The sequence below is a fragment of the Charadrius vociferus genome, unplaced genomic scaffold (genome assembly GCF_000708025.1).
Source record: "Charadrius vociferus isolate BGI_N301 unplaced genomic scaffold, ASM70802v2 scaffold272, whole genome shotgun sequence".
Classification (NCBI taxonomy): domain Eukaryota; kingdom Metazoa; phylum Chordata; class Aves; order Charadriiformes; family Charadriidae; genus Charadrius; species Charadrius vociferus.
Genome location: NW_009647421.1, coordinates 1,877,014 through 1,895,524, shown reverse-complemented (window position 1 = coordinate 1,895,524; position 18,511 = coordinate 1,877,014). Strand labels below are relative to the sequence as shown.

Here is an 18,511-nt window from a genome sequence, read left to right as displayed (position 1 = left end):
GAACTTGAACAGTTTATCAATTATTTTAACGTGTATCATAGCAAGAAGCCAATTATTGTTTTAATTTGTCTCCTCCTCATTTAAGCCTATTTCTCATTTTTTTCAGGAAATCTTTTGGAACATTGTGTCCAGAGTGGCACTCGTAATTGTCTTTGTGGGTGCAAAGGTGCTAAAAAAGTAAGTGAGGTACAGGACTTACCTGGTTTTAAAGACTTATAGCTCCTAAGCAGAATTTGGGATAGAAACTACATTATACAAGAATTAATTTAATACATATATGATTGTGAAGTTACCTAACACCCAAGAAATCATACAAAAGCAACGAACATTCGTTTTAACAAATATTGATTTGATCATCTTATTGTATCAAATTTTATACATAAATACCTAAATTTTATATGTAAATACATAAACATAAATCTGTTTATGTTTTTATTTACATTTTGCAACATTTTTTGTAAGACTACACAAAGTAAAACAGACACCTCATGCTTTATAGAAATCTAGTTAGCCAAAAAACCTTCCAAAAGAGAAAAATATGCATGCTAGCTAAACACTTTCAGCACACACATTAGATCATTTACCAGTAAATGTGGTTTGCATTTATTTAAAGCACAATGCTGTATGGTGTATTAAAGTAAAAGAATTGACATAAAAATTGCATACCGCAGTAATTTAAAAGAAAAGGCAAACAGGAAATGTATAGGCTTAATGATTAATATACAATTATTTAAATGTTATTTAGCTCACTTCATTACTTACTTTGCCCAGTAATTCTCCCAGTGTGACATCTTCATGATTGAGAACCCATTTCTTATCCTAGGGAAAGCAAAAGAAAGAATTTTCAGTCTGTGCAAATATGTAAGATAAAATTTCTATAAGATATATTTCAGTAGAAATGGAGCTAAAGAAGCATTATATTCAGACCACTCAATCAAAAGCATGACAGGAATTCTAAATCTAAGTGTTTATAAAACAGAGATTAGGAAACTTACCCAGAGAGATTTCGGAGTCATTCCAAAATGGAGTCTGTGGAGACATTCAAAACCCACCTGGACACAGTCCTGGGAAACCCACAGTACCTGAACCTGCCTGAGTAGGGGGGTTGGACTAGAGAACCTCAAGAATACCCTTCCAACCTAAATGAGGCTGTAATTCAAAGACAAAGAAAAACCTTCTGTATGTAAATAGACCATAGATTCACAGAATGGTTTGGGTTGGAAAGGACATTTAAAGGTATCTAGTCCAACCCTCCTGCCATGGGCAGGGGCATCTTTAACTAGATCAGGTTGCTCAAAGCCCCATCCAACTTGACCTTGAACGCTTCCAGTGATGGAGCATCCACAGCTTCCCTGGGCAACCTGTTCCCAGTGTCTCGCCACACTCACAGGAAAGAATTTCTTCCTAAACCTACCCTAATTCCATTTAAAACCGTTTACCATCGTCCTGTCACTACAGGCCCCGGCAAAATGTCCCTCTTTGTCTTTCTTGTAAGTCCTCTTTAAATATCAAAAGTCTGCAATAAGGTTTCCCCGGAACCTTCACTTCTCCAGGCTGAACAACCCCAAATCTCTCAGCCTGTCCTCATAGGTGAGGTGTCCCCCTGCCTCTGATCATTTTTGTGGCCTCATCTGGAACCGCTCCAACAGGTCCATGTCTTTCTTGTACTGGGGATCCCAGACCTGGACACAGTACTCCAGGTGGGGCCTCTTGAGAGCAGAGCAGAGGAGCAGAATCACCTCCCTCAACCTGCTGGCCATGCTTCTTTTGATTGCATCCCAGGATGCAGTTGGCTTTCTGAGCTGCAAACATACATAGCTGGCTCATGTCCAATTTTTCATCCACCAGGACCCCAAGTCCTTGGGGCTGCTTTCAATCCATTCATCCCCCGGTCTGTCTTGATAATGGACATTGCCCCAACACAGACGCAGGACCTTGCACTTGACCTTGATGACCTTCATAAGGTTCCCATGGGCCTTCTCCTCAAGCCTGTCAAGGTTCCTCTAGATGGCATGTGTTTTCTCTAGTATACCAGCTGCACCACTCAGCTTGGTGTCATGCACAAACCTGCTGAGGGTGCACTCAATGCCACTGTCTATGTCACTAATAACAATATGGAACACCACCAGTTGTAGTAGAAACCTCTGAGGGACACCACTTGTTACTGATCTTCGTTTGGACATTGAGTCCTTGAATATAACGTTTTGGATGCAGCCATCCAGCCTATTCCTTATCCATCAAACAGTCCATCCATCAAACCCATATCCTTCCAATCTAACAAGGATGTTGTGCGGGGAAATTGCTCTCTTGTTATAGAAGCAACTTGCCTGTAACATGCCATGTCAAGCCATGTTATCTACCAGGAACCAGGTACCACATAAAAAAATTTCTGCCGAAGACTGAATCCTAACAGAAGGCATTGCAACAATCACCACTGCCTTTAACACATTTTCAAATTTAAAAGAAAATTCAGAACGTATAATTATTATTTTTTTAGTTATTAGTGACACAGATAACCAAAAAGCAAAATTTTGATTTCCTAGGTAAGAAAGCCATTTTAAAAATCACATATATATATATCCCCTGCCATAGCCAAATTCTAGGTTGCTAGTACAGAATACCGAGGACAACCTGAGTACAAAGCTTCATGAATGATTTTTTTGTTACGTAAAGCTTGAGATCATCTTAAAAGAAGGTGAAATATATTTTTTTTCCAAAGTGTGAAAAGTCTTCTTCCTCTTCAGATGGGGGCTAAATCTTTAACAAAACATTCCCCACAGGCAGCACTGTGAATCAGCACTATTTCCTTTGACCTACACAACCCCTAAAGTCTGCTGTCAACTCCTAAGAGAGGCAGAGGCTTGTACAGACTTACGCCTCCCTCTTTTTGCAACATAATTTCCTTCATCTCGTCCTTTTGAGTTTGCTAAAAATCATAAATATTGTGTTCACTGAAGATTTTCCAGGTATTTTTTTCTGATTGGATGCCTCATTCAGGAGCTGTAACACTACAAACAGATAGGAAATGGCATCAAACCGCACCGTTTCCTTTACCAGTGAAACTCAAGTTTAAGAAAAAAAAAACAAAAAAAAACACAAAAATGATTATTTGGAGGTATTAACATGATGTTTTTTAACATTGAAATAAGTACTGTAAAAGCCAAAAATTTATGGAATTAAAATTTAATGGATTTTTACTGCTTAATTCCAAGGATTCAGTACTTCAGTGATTGACTTTTGGAAATATTGACAACATGGCATTTCAAAGGCTCATTTATGAAGAAAAAATCTGATGCATAATCCTTTAGAGAACTAATTAAAGAGAACAGCACCATAAACTGGAATCAAATGATCTGTTGAAGGATTTGTTATCACTGTATCAGTACATTAATCACTACTTGTATTTTCCTTTTTATGAAAACTTTCAGTCATTTATTATATCAGTGTAACTCATTCATTACATTACCATGGTTCTGCCAGATTTTTCACAATCAAAGGATTATTCAAAGTTTGATTGGCTTTGCTATTAAGTTCCTGTTGTTGGTTTAGAAAATAAATCTTTACTGATGAGTATATGCAACTTGTGCGACCCTGCTAGTATCAGTTTCACAAGGTATCAATAAGTGAATATTCATCTCAATAGTATATAAAAATTGAGAGTTTGCTGCTTATGTCAGCTTTCCATGAATGGAAATCTTTAATTATCAGAGAGTCAGAGTGTTGTAAGGGAGTTGTAAGGGAGCTTGAAGATCATCTTGTTCCAGCCCCCCTGCCATGGGGAGCGACACCTTCCACTAGAACAGGTTGCTCAAAGCCCCAGCCGACCAGGCCTTGAACACTTCCAGGGATGGGGCATCCACAGCTTCCCTGGGCAACCTGTGCCAGTGCCTCACCACCCTCACAGTAGAGAATTTCTTCCTCATTTCTAATCTAAATCTACCCTCTTCCAGTTTCAAACTGTTACCCCTTGTCCTATCACTACAGTCCCTGATAAAAAAGTCCCTCTCCAGCCTTCTTGTAGGCCCCCTTCAGATACTGGAAGGCTGCTACAAGGTCTCCCCAGAACCTTCTCTTCTCCTGGCTGAACAACCCCAACTCTCTCAGTCCTCATAACAGAGGTGCTCCAGCCCTCGTATCATCTTCATGGCCCTCCTCTGGACTCACTTGAACAGGTCCATGTCCTTCTTATGTTGGGGGGTCCAGAGCTGGATGCACTACTCCAGTTGGGGTCTCATGAGAGTGGAGTAGAGGGGCAGAATCACCTCCCTCACCCTGCTGGCCACACTTCTTCTGATGCAGCCCAGGATATGGTTGGCTTTCTGGGCTATGAGCACACATTGTTGTCTCATACTCAGCTTTTCATCCACCAGTCCCCACAAGTCCTTCTCCACAGTACTGCTCTCTATTCCTTCATTCCCAGCCTGTACTGATTCCAGTGGCTGCTCTGACCCATGTGCAGGACCTTGCACTTGGCCTTGTTGAACCTCATTAGGTTCACATGGGCCTACTTCTCAAAGTTGTTCAGGTCCCTCCAGATGGCATCCTGTCCCTCAGGTGTGTCAGCTGCACCACTCAGCTTGGTGTCATATGCAAACTTGCTGAGGGTGCACTCAATCCCTCTGTGTTGTTGACGAAGATATTAAACATTACTGGTCCCAATACGAACCCCTGAGGGACACCACTTGTCACTGATCTCCATCTGGAAATTGGGCCATTGACCACTACCCTTTGGATCCGACCATCCTACCAATTCCTCATCCACTGAACAGTCCACTCATCAAAACTGTATCTCTCCAATTTAGAGAGAACGATGTTGTGAGAGACTGTGTCAAAGGCCTTATGGACGTCCAGATAGATGGCATTTGTAGTTCTTCCCTTGTCCACTGACATAGACACTCCATCATAGAAGGCCACTAGGTTGGTCAGGCAGGACTTGCCCTTGGTGAAGCCATGCTTGTTGTCTCAAATCACCCCTCTGTCCTCCACGTGCCTCAGCAGAGCTTCTAGGAAGATCTGTTCCATGATTTTCCCAGGCACAGATGTGAGGCTGACAGGTTGGTAGTTCCCAGGGTCCTCCTTTCTATTCTTTTTAAAAATGAGCGCAATGTTTCTCTTTTTACAGTCACTGGGGACTTCACCTGACTGTCAGGACTTTTCAAATATCAGAGAGTGTCTTGGCAACTACATCAGCCAATTCCCTCAGGACTCTGGGACACATCTCATCAGGTCGTATAGACTTATGTATATTCTTCAGGTGGTCACAAACCTGATCTTCTCTTATAGTGGGAGGGACTTTGCTCCCCCAGTCCCTGCCTTGAGGTCTATCCACTTGAGAGGTGGGGGAAGAGAGGTTGCCAGCTAAGACTGAGGCAAAAGTCATAAAAGTTTTACGTAGTATCTTAAGGCACCTGTGGAGTGATATATGCCCTGCCAAACTGCACTAAAGCAGTTTCTCCAGCAGATAGTAAGAAAGAACCCAAGAGAAAAGATGCTGTCATCTACATCATACCAGTCTACAATTCTGGCATTAAAAAAGAAACAAAACCAATTTTCTAATTTGCAATGTGTTGGATATCCACTTATATACTTTTTCAAAACAAAGGGTCACTGGTTCAGACAATTACCTTTAATTAATGGGCTATATTATGAACAGCACTGGAAGATGGACAGTAACAAGGACAAGACTGTTTCTACTGCAAGTTTGTTGTCTCACTAATTCTGTTCAAATTGCACTGAGTTGAATATGTCATCATTCAATATTTGTGGATAGCAGCCAATAATTAAATAAATCAATCACACAAAGGAATGAATGCATTTTAGCATATCATAAACAAAAGTTAGAAGTCATGTCTTTTTTCTGTCTGATCATAAATTTCATGATCTTCTGTAAGTGGTTAATTCTGATTGTGCATAGAATGTAAGTATTTCTCCAGTTGTTAAACACTATTACTCTACAGGTTAATCATGTGTGCGAAAGGTACTGAAAGTTACAAAAGAAATGTGACAGCAAAATGGGAAATAAAAAGTAATCTTTAGTGTAGGTATAGATAAACAGACACAGTAATGCCCATCAGTCCAATTTGCAGAAATTTTCATTTCAATAGAGTTGCTTCTAAATCAAATAGAGCAAATCCACCACATTTCCGTACCTAATCATAAACTAATCTGAATGAGAGAGAACAGAACTCTTGAGACTATTAATGCCATTACTATTCCCCCCGAGAAGGAACCTGCTTATTATGTAGCCCTCTTCTTGTAACAACACTATAAATCTCTCTTTACCTTGTGCTTGTTCAGATTTTTCTATTGTTAACTCTTGGACCACAGAATATAAGAGTACTTTAGACAAATCCAGTTACAGAAATTAGCGCTTAAGCACACTTGTTTGTTATATTAATGATACACCTTATTTCCAAATGGAATTACTTAAGAAATCCGGAAACTTTACCATTTTCTACTGTATTTATGTCCTCTGATTTCCCCCAGGAGGAGAAACTGAATTACATAAATGCCATACTTCGTAGCCAAGCACAGTAACTGACTTGGCTCAGCTCAGATAGAGTTTCACTGCCTCTTCAGAGATAATTCTTTATCATACATGAGGAGCTACTTTGAAAAAGCATGCTTTCAAGATTCTCTATGGAAGAATACCAGGGAAATTACAAGATACCTAAAGGATAGGAAGAAACTGCCTCAAGGCAGACACTTTTTGGGAGAAAAGTGAAAGACGAGCAGAAACCCTACTGAGACAGCTCCAGTGTTTCCACAGCAGGCAAAGGAGTTCCCCGTTACCTGGTTGTGAAAGGCATTACTGTCTTCTGAAGTCAAATCCTCCCACCTATTTTGTTCAACGGTGTTACAGTTTCCTGCTTATTCTTCCATGTTAGTTACAAAGCAGCCGGAGCGACAGTGTATAGTGAGGGCTGGCTAAGCAGCCACGGCAGACCCTTGGCCATCAGGGCTGAGTCTCACCATCCAGCACCCGCCCCACTGCCCTCAGCGAGGCAGCAGGACAGGCTGGGGGGACAGCCCCAAGTTGAGATCAGCCAAGTCTGCTGTGATAAAGTAAGTCTGGAGTCAAGCCTGTGGGTCGGGGTCAGGGTGAAGGCCAGTGAGGGGAACCAGCATCAGACACAGCCCCATGACCAGTGAGTGGGTTCATAGCAACAAGGCAGTGCCACAGCCAGTCCAGAAGCTAGATGGGGACAGGGTCCAGGACCAGATGAATGGGATGTGACCAGGCACAGGCAGGGCTGCGAGGCAGCAGGAGATGCGGCTCGCGTGATGCTGAGCAGTAGATCCTCAGCTGAAAGCGTCTCCCATGGGACAGGGTTTGGCCCCCCCGTTTCACCTGGTGGTGAAGCAAGGAGCACCTCTCAGCTGCATTATCATACACTGTCCTCAGCCCCAGCCAGGAGTGGGGATGCTTTCAGGGTTCTTGCTGAGACAGCTGTTTACTAATAACCTGTTTGGAGTCCTATCACTGTATCTTTGGAGATACTGCTAGATCTGCTGGTGAAACACTGAAAAACAAGTGGTCAACCAGGCAATTCACACAGTGGAGAACTTGGTCAGCCTCAATGCTGCTACCCTTCCCCACTGATCAGGTACTAGCTAACAGTCATCATACCGAAGGTTTATATAAAAAACAGTTTGGTAGTGAGTACTTTTCCAGACTTTCTGAGCAATCAGCAGGGAATGAATTTTGCATCAGTCCTTTCTTCAGTGGAGATGCAGGTACTGGACCTGTGTGCAAGGCCACTGAGGCCACGGTATGAACAGCAGATGGTCGCTGTACAAGATGCAATCTCATTTTTCTTCTTCTGAGCTATGAGACCAAACTGTTATCACTATTACCCTAAATTTCTTCCAAACATGTAAGCTCAAGTGTGAAGTGCAGTTTTCCTCCTGCCTATCTCCCTTCATTAGCAGAAACCACATCAAAGAAATCACAAATTATTATGCCAGGAAGAAGGCTTACAAATTAGTTGCAATAAATTATAACAGCTTTCAATAAAATGGAGAACGTAACCCAGAATGAATACTTAGTGTTCATATTCCCCTAGCATTATTTTTCTATAATTTTCGGTAATGATTTCAATCAAGAAGAACTCTAAAATGGTACTTTTTCAAATTAACAACCAGCAGTAAGGCAACTGGATACTAGCCATTTTAAAAAAAGACATTCTGGGAATTGGATATGAATTTATGAACCTCAGATTAAACACTTGGTTTTAAAAATCTTACAATTTCTAATAGGAGACAGAAAAAGGGATAAAAAGAAAACACCACCTGTGCTTCTATTCATTTTCAGAGTACTACCAAACAAAAACAAGATTCTTACCCAGACTTCGAGACAAGATTTGTAATAGAGGAAGAGGGAGCAAATCCCAATCAGGTTCCATCACAGTATGAATAATTAAGAATTCTATGTTATCATTGCTGTTATTTACTTATCTCATGTTCTCTGCCACATTATTTACTCTAGATAGTTCAGACCACATTAAAATCACAAAGCTAGATGCCATCGTACTGATGAAGGCAGGATTTATAGCAAATTCTGCCACTGCTTTTCTTCTTTACAGTAGATATAACAAAGCAAAAAAGGCTAAAAACCTCTGGAAATTGTAAACCTTAGTTGATTTAGGGAACACCAAAATGACTCAACCAAAAGCAATACATATTGCTTTAAGAGAACTGAAAACACAAGACTTCCCAACCTAAGAATCTCTCTGAACACAGCATGGGGAATTTATCAAAAGCCTAAACATCTCTCCCCTTTCCCCCACCTGAGTAAATTCTTCATTAACATTCCTTTAAAAAACCATAAAATAGAGGGATATTGTAAGCATCTCATGAGTACAGTGCATAAACATGCATTATGCCTGTTTCTTCATGTTATAAGCAGAAAAAATGCACTCAGAAAAACACTTTGGAAAATAGTATTTGCTTGCCTTTCAAGTTAAATAGAAAATATCTATAGTATGAATTACTGTAGCTAAGAGCAATTTTTGCACACAACAAAATTGGAAAGTCAATCTTTCATTTTCAGTATTAAGGATAATTACAGTAAGAGTCTTTTAATAATGGCTAAGAAAATCATAATCGTAGATAATTTTTCATCACATCTGTATTCAAATATCACTTACCCGAACCTGATGAACCAGAGAAAAAAAGGAAAGTGAGTAACTGTTGTGTACATGTGGATAGGGCCTATCAATCCACAAATGAGAAACAATCTTCTTAGAGAAGTACTATTTTTGACACCTCCTATGCCAGTAGATCTAACGTGCATAACAATTTAATGAATCATAAACTATGTGTTTCAATTCCTTCAGATTAAGTACAGAAATAAAGGTAGCTAGTGGAAAAGATTCTTCATAAGAACAAGTGAGTTTTACAAGAGGGGTTTTGAAAAACCCCACAGACAACTTCTTTAAAACTGTTTCAGAATAAAGATTCATGAGCTGTAAAAATTGTTATAGAAGCTGTTTTGCATTATTATCAGAACTGTATTAAGCCACAATGATGAAACTCAATGTGAGCTGTAAAACAGAGTAATAGTGAGATAGGTTTACCTCTTTGGAAAAAGTACTATTTCATTTGATTTGTTACTGTTCCATAAAAAACCACTGTGAAGTTCAATCTTTCTACTAAACCAAATATAAATGGCCATAAACCAAGAGGATAGAATTGAAATTTGTAAAATCTACTATGCAGCATATAAACTGCAGAAGTGACCTGAGATTAACTGCACAGCTTTTCTTTGAGCAGTCTTTCTTGAAGATCAATAGGCAAAATAAATATAGAAGTCAACATACAAAACCCGTTTTCTTCACTTTTTGTCGAAGAATGTGCAGTATTTCCCTAAGTTGATATTCTCTTATTCATCAAAGGACTAGAAAGATGCTGAGGATCTTTCAGGGAAAATACAGGAAGTAAATAAAAATAAAAATAAAAATAATAAAAAGAACTGAGAAGGAACAAGACATAGAATGTGAAATCCTTAAGCACAGGAAAAAGAAAGTCAAATTTACATCAAAACCATGAATATTTCAAACACATTAAGGAAACTTATAGTATTCTTCTCTACTTAATACAGTAAATTCAGCTCCCAAACCAAAGTACTCTGAATCACCTGTTAACTAAATATATGCAAACAGAGAAATTAATCACCCTTTATCAGATATGCCTTCCAAAACACTGACAGTTTTCTGTATGCTCAAAGGTAAATAAAACTGTGTGATACTGTTGTTTTTCATTTAAACATTCTGTACCATTTAAAGAAATAGGAATGCAAAAGCACAGTCATATTATGCATGCATAAAGAAATACACTCAAATGGTTAAAACAGGCTAAAATATTTTCACATATGCACAAATACATTTTTATTTCCACCCATGTGCACGAAGAGCTATATACAGCTGGGGTTGGGGGACTACAGATATATATAAAAATGTCCAAAAGAGTCTCCTTGAACTACGTAAGACACTTAGCCACATACTTAGTTCCATCCCAACTTAACTTCAAAACATCCAACTGTTTCCAGTTAGATGGTTTCTTTTTCCCAGGAGATAAAACATTTAACTAATTCTTTTGTCAACATTCACACACTAAGGTATACTCTCTGCAAGACTGTTCCCTTTGTATATCCAACAGTCCTTCCAAAATAATTTCTAAACTATAGTGGTTAGTATGCAATACCTTTCAAAGAGCTGCAGTTCCACATTAGAGCTTCCACCCAATTACTATTTTGTTCAAAACAAAAGCCTAAGATCTGTCATCCTATCCCTTCCTAGACACATCTGCTTATCTTGCATTGGCTTTCATAATCTTCAGAGAATGTGTTAAAACCACTGAAGCAGAATAGAACTAACCTGGCAAAATTTCAAATAAACTGTTATATTAGCTTAATTTGTGATTGGGAAAGAGCAGGAAAAAGGGAAAGCTACCTATAAAGAAAAAGGGAGGAAGAACACCCACCCTTCCAACACATACACACCGTTGTGGGACCAGCAACCTGTTCACTTGACTCAGCTGTAACATGAAACTCCAGCCTTAATTTATGAGATTTTTTCAATGTGAGTATCTGTAAGCTCTGCCTGCATTCCAAGCAAGACAGATGATGGCTTTGACATCTTTACAACTTTACATAAATGGCAACAGTTTAAATGAAGCATGTTGCATTAAGTTTTTTACATCAGATACACATTGTTCTCTAACAAGATATTGCTAGCTTCTCACATACCACTAACTCATTATTCAGAATAGCAAAAGCACTGGGAAATCTCTAATGGCAGAAAAAAAGCCAGTCAATGAAGAACACACAAAGGGAAGTCGTACAGACACATCAAGTGGCTCCACTAAATATTAGCAGCTTCTATTACTACTTGTGTACTCTTCTGAATGCTGTATTCAGAATTCTTTTTTTTTTTTCTCCTGTATTAATGACTTTAGCTTGAAAAAATTTTCCTATGTGGTCTATGGCAATCTACTCTCTGTTGCACCTTACTGTATCTTTTGTATCTTCTTCTAAAATTCCAAAGTCTAAGAATTAATTATGCAGCATCCTCCTCAATGTGTCAGAACTTCTGAACAAACAGGCCTATAATTAAGCAAACAAATTTACTATTCATACTTATTAATTTAAAACATAACCACAGTGAGATCAGCGAAAAACATCTATGTCTACCATTTAACTTCTTTACCTTGCCTTTGTTAATTGAAAAGTACTGTGAGTCTACAAGTTTTTCTGCTGGTCATTCTGTAAAATATTCTAACTTAAAAAGAATCACCCCTTTTCACTTTGTTCATTTGTATAAAAGAAATCCATTGAAAGCTGTGTTTCAACCCTCACAAGCACCTCACCCTCTCCGAGATCTAATCCTTCAATGTGCCTTGACAGAATCACAGAATAGCTGAGGACTGCAAGGACCTCTGGAGGTCATCTGGTCCAACCTCCTGCTCAAGCAGGGCCAACCGGAACCAGTTGCCCAGGACCATGTCCCAGATGGCTTTTGAGTATCTCCAAGGAGAGAGACTCCACAACCTCTCTGGGAAATTTGTGCTGGGGCTCAGTCTCCCTCACAGTTTGTGCCCATTGCCTCTAGTCCTGTCAATGGGGACTACTGAAAAGAGCCTGACTCTGTCCTCTTTGCACCCTTCAGGTATTTATATACATTGATGAGATTCCCCCTGAGCCTTCTCCTCTCCAGGTTGAACAGTCCCAGCTCTCTCAGCCTTTCCTCATATGAGAGATGCTCCCTTCATCGTCTTGGTGGCCCTTTGTGGGACTCTCTCCAGTATGTTCATGCCTGTCATGCACTGGAGAGACCAGAACTGGACACAGCACTCCAGGTGTGGCCTCACCAGTCCTGAGTAGAGAGGAAGGGTCACCTCCCTCAACTTGCCGGCAGTACTTTGTAATGCAGCTCACGATTCTGCCTTCTTTGCTGCAAGTGCATGTTGCTGCTCCATGTTCAACACTTGGTGTCCACCAGGGCCCCCAGGTCACTTTTCTGCAAAGCCGCTTTCCAGCTGGGCGGTCCCCAGTATGTACTGGTGACTGAGGCTGCTCCTCCCCAGGTGCAGGACTTCGCACTTCCCCTTGTTGAACTGCATGAGGTTCCTGTCAGCCCATTTCTCCAGGATGTCCAGGTCCCTCTGTATGGCAGTATGACCCTCTGGAGTATCAGCCCCTCCTCTCAGTTTGGTGTCATACACTCTGCCCTACCATCTAGTTCATTAATGAAGATGTTAAACACAGTCAGACTCAGTAATGACCCCTGTGGTATACCGGGAGTCACTGATCACCACTGTCTGAGGTTGACCTTGAGCTTAGCAATCACAATGGATACACTATGTAAATCACTGGCAACCCTTTTAGGATTCCAACTGACTGAAAGGACAGAACTAGTAACAGGAGTTTCTTCATTAGGAACTGATGATGAGATCCATGCTAAATAGTACACAAAATACAGTATTTACTGTATAAATAATGCATTCTGAAGTCCTACCTAACCTGGCCCCTGAATTCCTCCTCAACCAACATTTAAGTACCTCTCTCAAACATACCTGTCTTGTTGAGAATTCAGACACTATTACATACACCTGATGCACACACCTGATGCAAGAAAAGCCCTACACTTATTAGCATGTAGCTTCTTTTGTGTCTATCCTTTGCTTCTCCACAGCTGATATTTCAGAAGACAATGGACTTCAATTAAGTTTGATGCTTTTGTGGATTTGTCTTGTAAAATAACTTATTATCTATGTGATGAACTGCCAAGAAACTTAAGTGTAAGCAATCCTTAAGAAGTACTTCTATTTTTGGCAGCAACAAGACAGCTCCTGGAGATCCACCTATATCTGTAACAAGCCCTATGCCATTGTAGATACTTATGGAAGAGCTTGTTTCATTCGATAAACCGTAGCTATTTATTTAGGAATTCAAGATCTATTTCCAACTGAACTGCTTACTTCGTAATCACCTGCGGTGCAACGGGTATAAAAATAAGCACTATACAAACCAGAGGAGGGCCATGAACATGATCAGAGGGCTGGAGCACCTCCCCTATGAAGACAGGCTGAGAGAGTTGGAGTTGTTCAGCCTGGAGAAGAGAAGGTTCCATTCATCAATGACCTGGATGAAGGGATAGAGTGTACCATCAGCAAGATTGCTGATGACACAAAACTGGGAGGGGCGGCTGACACACCAGAAGGCTGTGCCGCCATACAGCATGACCTGGACTAGAAAGGCTAAAGAGTTGGGCACAGAGGAACCTTATGATATTCAACAAGGGCAAGTGTAGGGTACTGCACCTGGGGAGGAATAACCCCATGCATTGGTATAGATTAGGGACTGACCTCCTGGAGAGCAGCTCTGTGGAAAGGGACCTGATGGACAGTCCTGATGGACAACAGGATGACCATGAGCCAGCAATGTGCCCTGGTGGCCAAGAAGGCCAATGGCATACTGGAGTGCATCAAGAAGGGTGTGGCCAGCAGGTCGAGGGAGGTTAGCCTCCCCCTCTATTCTGCCCTGGTGAGGCCACATCTGGAGATTGTGCCCAGTTCTGGGCTCCCCGGTTCAAGAAGGACAGGGAACTGCTGGACTTGGGTCTTTTTAGTCTAGAGAAAAGAAGTCTGAGTGGGGATCTTATCAATACTTTTAAATACTTAAAGGGAGGGTACCAGGAGGATGGGAACAGTCTTTTTTCAGTAGTGCCCAGTGATAGAACAAGGGGTAATGGGCACAAACTTGAACATAGGAAGTTCCATCTTAACATGAGGAGGAACTTCTTTACTTTGAGGGTGGCAGAGCACTGGAACAGGATGCTCAGAGAGGTGGTGGATTGTCCCACTCTGGAGACATTCAAAACCCACCTGGACGCTCTCCTGTGCAACCTGCTGTAGGTGACCCTGCTCTGGCAGGGGGGTTGGTCTAGATGATCTCCAGAGGTCCCTTCCAACCCTGACCATTCTGTGATTCTATGCCAAAAACCAACATGCACTAGAGGTCAACGTGTAACTCACACCCTTAAACTCATATTCTTTAACTACAAAGTCTGTCCTGTAGTTTGTATTATCCAACTATCTTTTCTTAATAAAAAAAAACAACACACACACACACAAACATATGAAGGAATCAATCTGTTCTTTAAAGTTCCGTTGGAAAAGGAAGCCCAGAACTAAATGGAGAGTTAAAAACGAATACAAAAATTACTGCTGTGACATGTCAATACAGAATCAATAATTTTTATGATGTTTTCCTCTTTTACACAAGATTGTTCTAGGTCTGGAGTGGTTAATAACAGGACACACTCCTTCACTTTAACACTCAGCTTCAACTTTACCTACTCGCACTCTCCACGCTTAAAGCTTAACATTAGGCTGCCCATTACAGAATTAAATAGACATAGGTAGTACACACAGAGAAAACACCTTCCAATCCTCATATACACTGCTAAATATGTTTTGATTGCCATAATATTTACTCTATTAGTAAGCTTTAGATGTGTTTACTCTCGGTGGTCTGTATGTGAAATTTAACTCAATAGTAAGACTTTTCGTGATGCTTACTTAAAACAGACAAGCCTTAAGTCCACTGCCCTTCTATACACACAGCCACAGTCACACACACACACACGCAAAAGTGAAAACTGCATATTCATGAGGTTCCCTTCCATGTATGTGAATAGAATTTACATTCTGAATACAGCTTGCATCTAAAGAAGACAATGACGTGCTAAAGGGCAGTGGTACATATTTGCCAGAAACTCCATGGAAGATGTAGGTACACTTGAGGTTGCAGCCACAGAAAGAACAGATATCTATTCTCTTATTCTCTTCTATCCAGGAAATGCACAAGAAAAAAAAAAAAAGTTTGCTGTGATGCCATCACTTTCCACGCAATTTTCTTGGAAAGGACTTTGATGGGAATCCATGAACCACATGCACCATCCTACAATTCCATATGAACACATGTGCTGGCTCCAAAGCACTGCAGAATCTTTTAATGTTAGGAATCTTCCTGAGAGGAAACATACTTGCTCTGCATAATGCATTCTGTTCATGATATGGATACTGGCATTGCTGGTCCAATTTATATCCAGCAATTTTAGTTTGCAAGCCATGTAACTATCATTATCTTATTCTTCCAGTATGTACTGGTGGAAACTTTAGGTGCTTCTGAGATAATCTATGAAGATACATGTATGTAAACCACTAAAAATTCCAAAGAAGCCAGCTACTACAGCAGATACATGATTTGCTGCAAGCACATGACGCTCCACACAAACTAATCTACACTCATGTAGGGCGGTAATAAGCATTTAATACCAAAATAGTTCAATTTTAACAATGTCAACCTAAGTGCTAATTTACTATAAGAAACAATTTTAACAGCTCTAATGGCAGGAAAAACAACTGTTCAGCACTCTTCCTCTGCCCAAGTAGAAACACAACAATGACACATTGCTTAAGCATCTGGCACATTTTGATGTTAGACATATGGTAAGCTATTTCAACATAACTATGTACTTATTGATAAAATCTATATAAAATTACATTCCTGATTAAAAAAAAAAAAAGAAACCCAAACCATAAATCTGCATTTAAAATTTCTAGCTAAATTAAGACTTCTTTTCTTCTAGTAAGTTTAAGTACTTACACAATGTCATCTACAAAGATGAATGCATCTGGTACCAAAAAAAAGAATAGATGAGACAGGCAAATACTTAATGACAAAACAGCATGAAAAAATAAAATGGAATCAAACCCCATCTTATATTCCTTACTACCATCTCTGCCAACAACCCTGTGTTTTCCTGGCATCTTCTGGTCACATTATAAAAGGAAAACAAAAGCAAAAAGCCTAGCTTGCATACTATGTGTGTCTTCAGCTGATTTGTAGAAAGAATCTTTCCATACTAATCATCTCTTCCTCATCAGAATGCAAAATGCTTCTTGGCCATTCTTTTGAGCCTCTAAAAAAAACCTCTAAGGAATAATGTCTCTACTTTCTTCCAGAATAATATGCACAATGGGGACAATGTGTGCATAGAACACATGCTATTATTCACCTGTGGTAAAACACATATAAAGATAACCCACCAATTACCTTATTTTCTATAATTCTACAAAACTGTTTAAGAGCACAGATTCTAACTCTTACTCTTAATCTAAGCTGTGTTTTTTGACCCATGAGAGACTACATTCAAGTACGGTTTCATACTTGTCAGCCATGTCCTCTGAAAATATTGTAAACTTAAAACATTATTTGTATTAAAGTCACATTGACTGCACTAGTAAAAACAAGAATATAATTAGAGGCCTGCATGAAGTTTGTAACTCGCAATTTTATAAAAGTAATTATTATAGAATACTGGCATTCCAAATGTGGAGAAGCAGTCAGACTCCATAAAAAAAATCAGGATGCTACTTCAGCAGAAAATCAATTCACTACTGCAACCCTACCCAATTCCAATGAAATTTTATTATTGTGCTATATTAACATGTAATTATAAAACTTCTGATAAAGACACTGAAAAGCCACAGTGCAAAGCCCCAGTTTTACAAGTGTCCCATAAAGGTGTAACTTACAAACAGAATACTACAGAACACAGTCAATCCTTTGATTTTCACATATATATAAAAAATATTAGCAATAAAATATGGTAAATCCAAATAATCTTTGTTGAAAGATGCTTTAAATAGAAGTAGTTTCTTCTGCTAGTTATCCATTTTTGTCAAAACCCCCATTAAATATTTTCATTTAATAAATCTCCATTTAATATTTTATTTTCCCCTCCTAACAACATACTCTATTATTTTTTAGTAAGAATGGCTTACTTTCATTTCCTGCTTAATAAATTTTGGTTCTTTTTCCTATTTCCTAACTGTTTCAGTTGTGTTTGAGATAATTCCTTTTGCTTGATTCACACCCCACATAATAATGTAGTGCCCTCTGTTTTTTTTACACGAATGTACAGAAACCAGGAATGCACATGTAGCCAAGGTGCCCATTTAGTATTTCTAGGACAAAGATTTTTCTCTAAGAGTTTGCTAAAATGGAATTCATATACTTGATAAAATAAACTTTTTTTTAGGTTTGAGCATAAGCTAACGCTTATACCCTTTAAGAGTGTTATCTTCCAGTTTTATTCTAATCCTGATCATAGAAAGAAATACCATAAAGACAAGACTGAACCAGAAACATTCATTAGAGCAGATTTTTAATGCCATGGCCTTTCAAAAAAAGCTACAGAAAACTTTGATCTCTGGATACAAAAAAATCTTTGTTACGCTCTGTTCAGGTAGTCTTATGTGCCGCTGCTATTACAATATATTCAGAGAATTTTTGAGAAATTTTAAAAGTAGTCAAGGTACCTGAAATTATACATCAGTTTGGTTTAGAACTTTGTTAGCACAAAGAGAAAATCACTCTCCTGTTTCCATTTTCTCATTAGGATGCAATGTCTTGACAAGTACAGGCTATCATTATGGAAGATGTATTCCTTTTGTTACCTGACAGAAATATTGCAATCCTCTCTGCTAAAAAACATTAAAAACAAATTCTGTAACATCTCTAAATTCTGTGGAAATAGGAACGTAACTGAAATGCATCTCTAGTATTAAGCTACAAAACTCTATTATCAAATATCAATAGCTGCAGGCTTTTCTTCAGATTCTAGAATTAAACTAGAACCTACTGAAAATCTGCCTAAATTCTCCTATTACACTAAAAAAAAATACAGAAAATTTCCCTGACATATTAATCACAGGCCTTCTGCATGATCATAACAATGGCAAACAAGTGGCAGAAGATTAATTTCATGCTTATGCAATAAATACTGTCATTCTCTGTAAGTACATCTTTTATGTATTATAAATCCTCACTTCTCAGTGTGGATTTCATTTGCTTAGAAAAAATAAAAGATATTTTAACATTTTAAAATGCATGTATCAGACTTTAATCATTCTCACGAGAATTACAGCTTTGGGCAAAAAA

General features: G+C 39.1%; 1 protein-coding gene across 1 annotated transcript in view; it reads right to left on the bottom strand.

Moving 5' to 3' along the window:
- Nucleotides 1-18,511, bottom strand: part of FER (fer (fps/fes related) tyrosine kinase) — a 164,170-nt gene that overhangs the window by 67,830 nt on the left and 77,829 nt on the right. Inside the window, exon 13 of the mRNA XM_009880479.1 lies at nt 763-819. Coding sequence (XP_009878781.1) covers nt 763-819 — 57 coding nt within the window. The remainder of the gene's footprint in view (nt 1-762; nt 820-18,511) is intronic.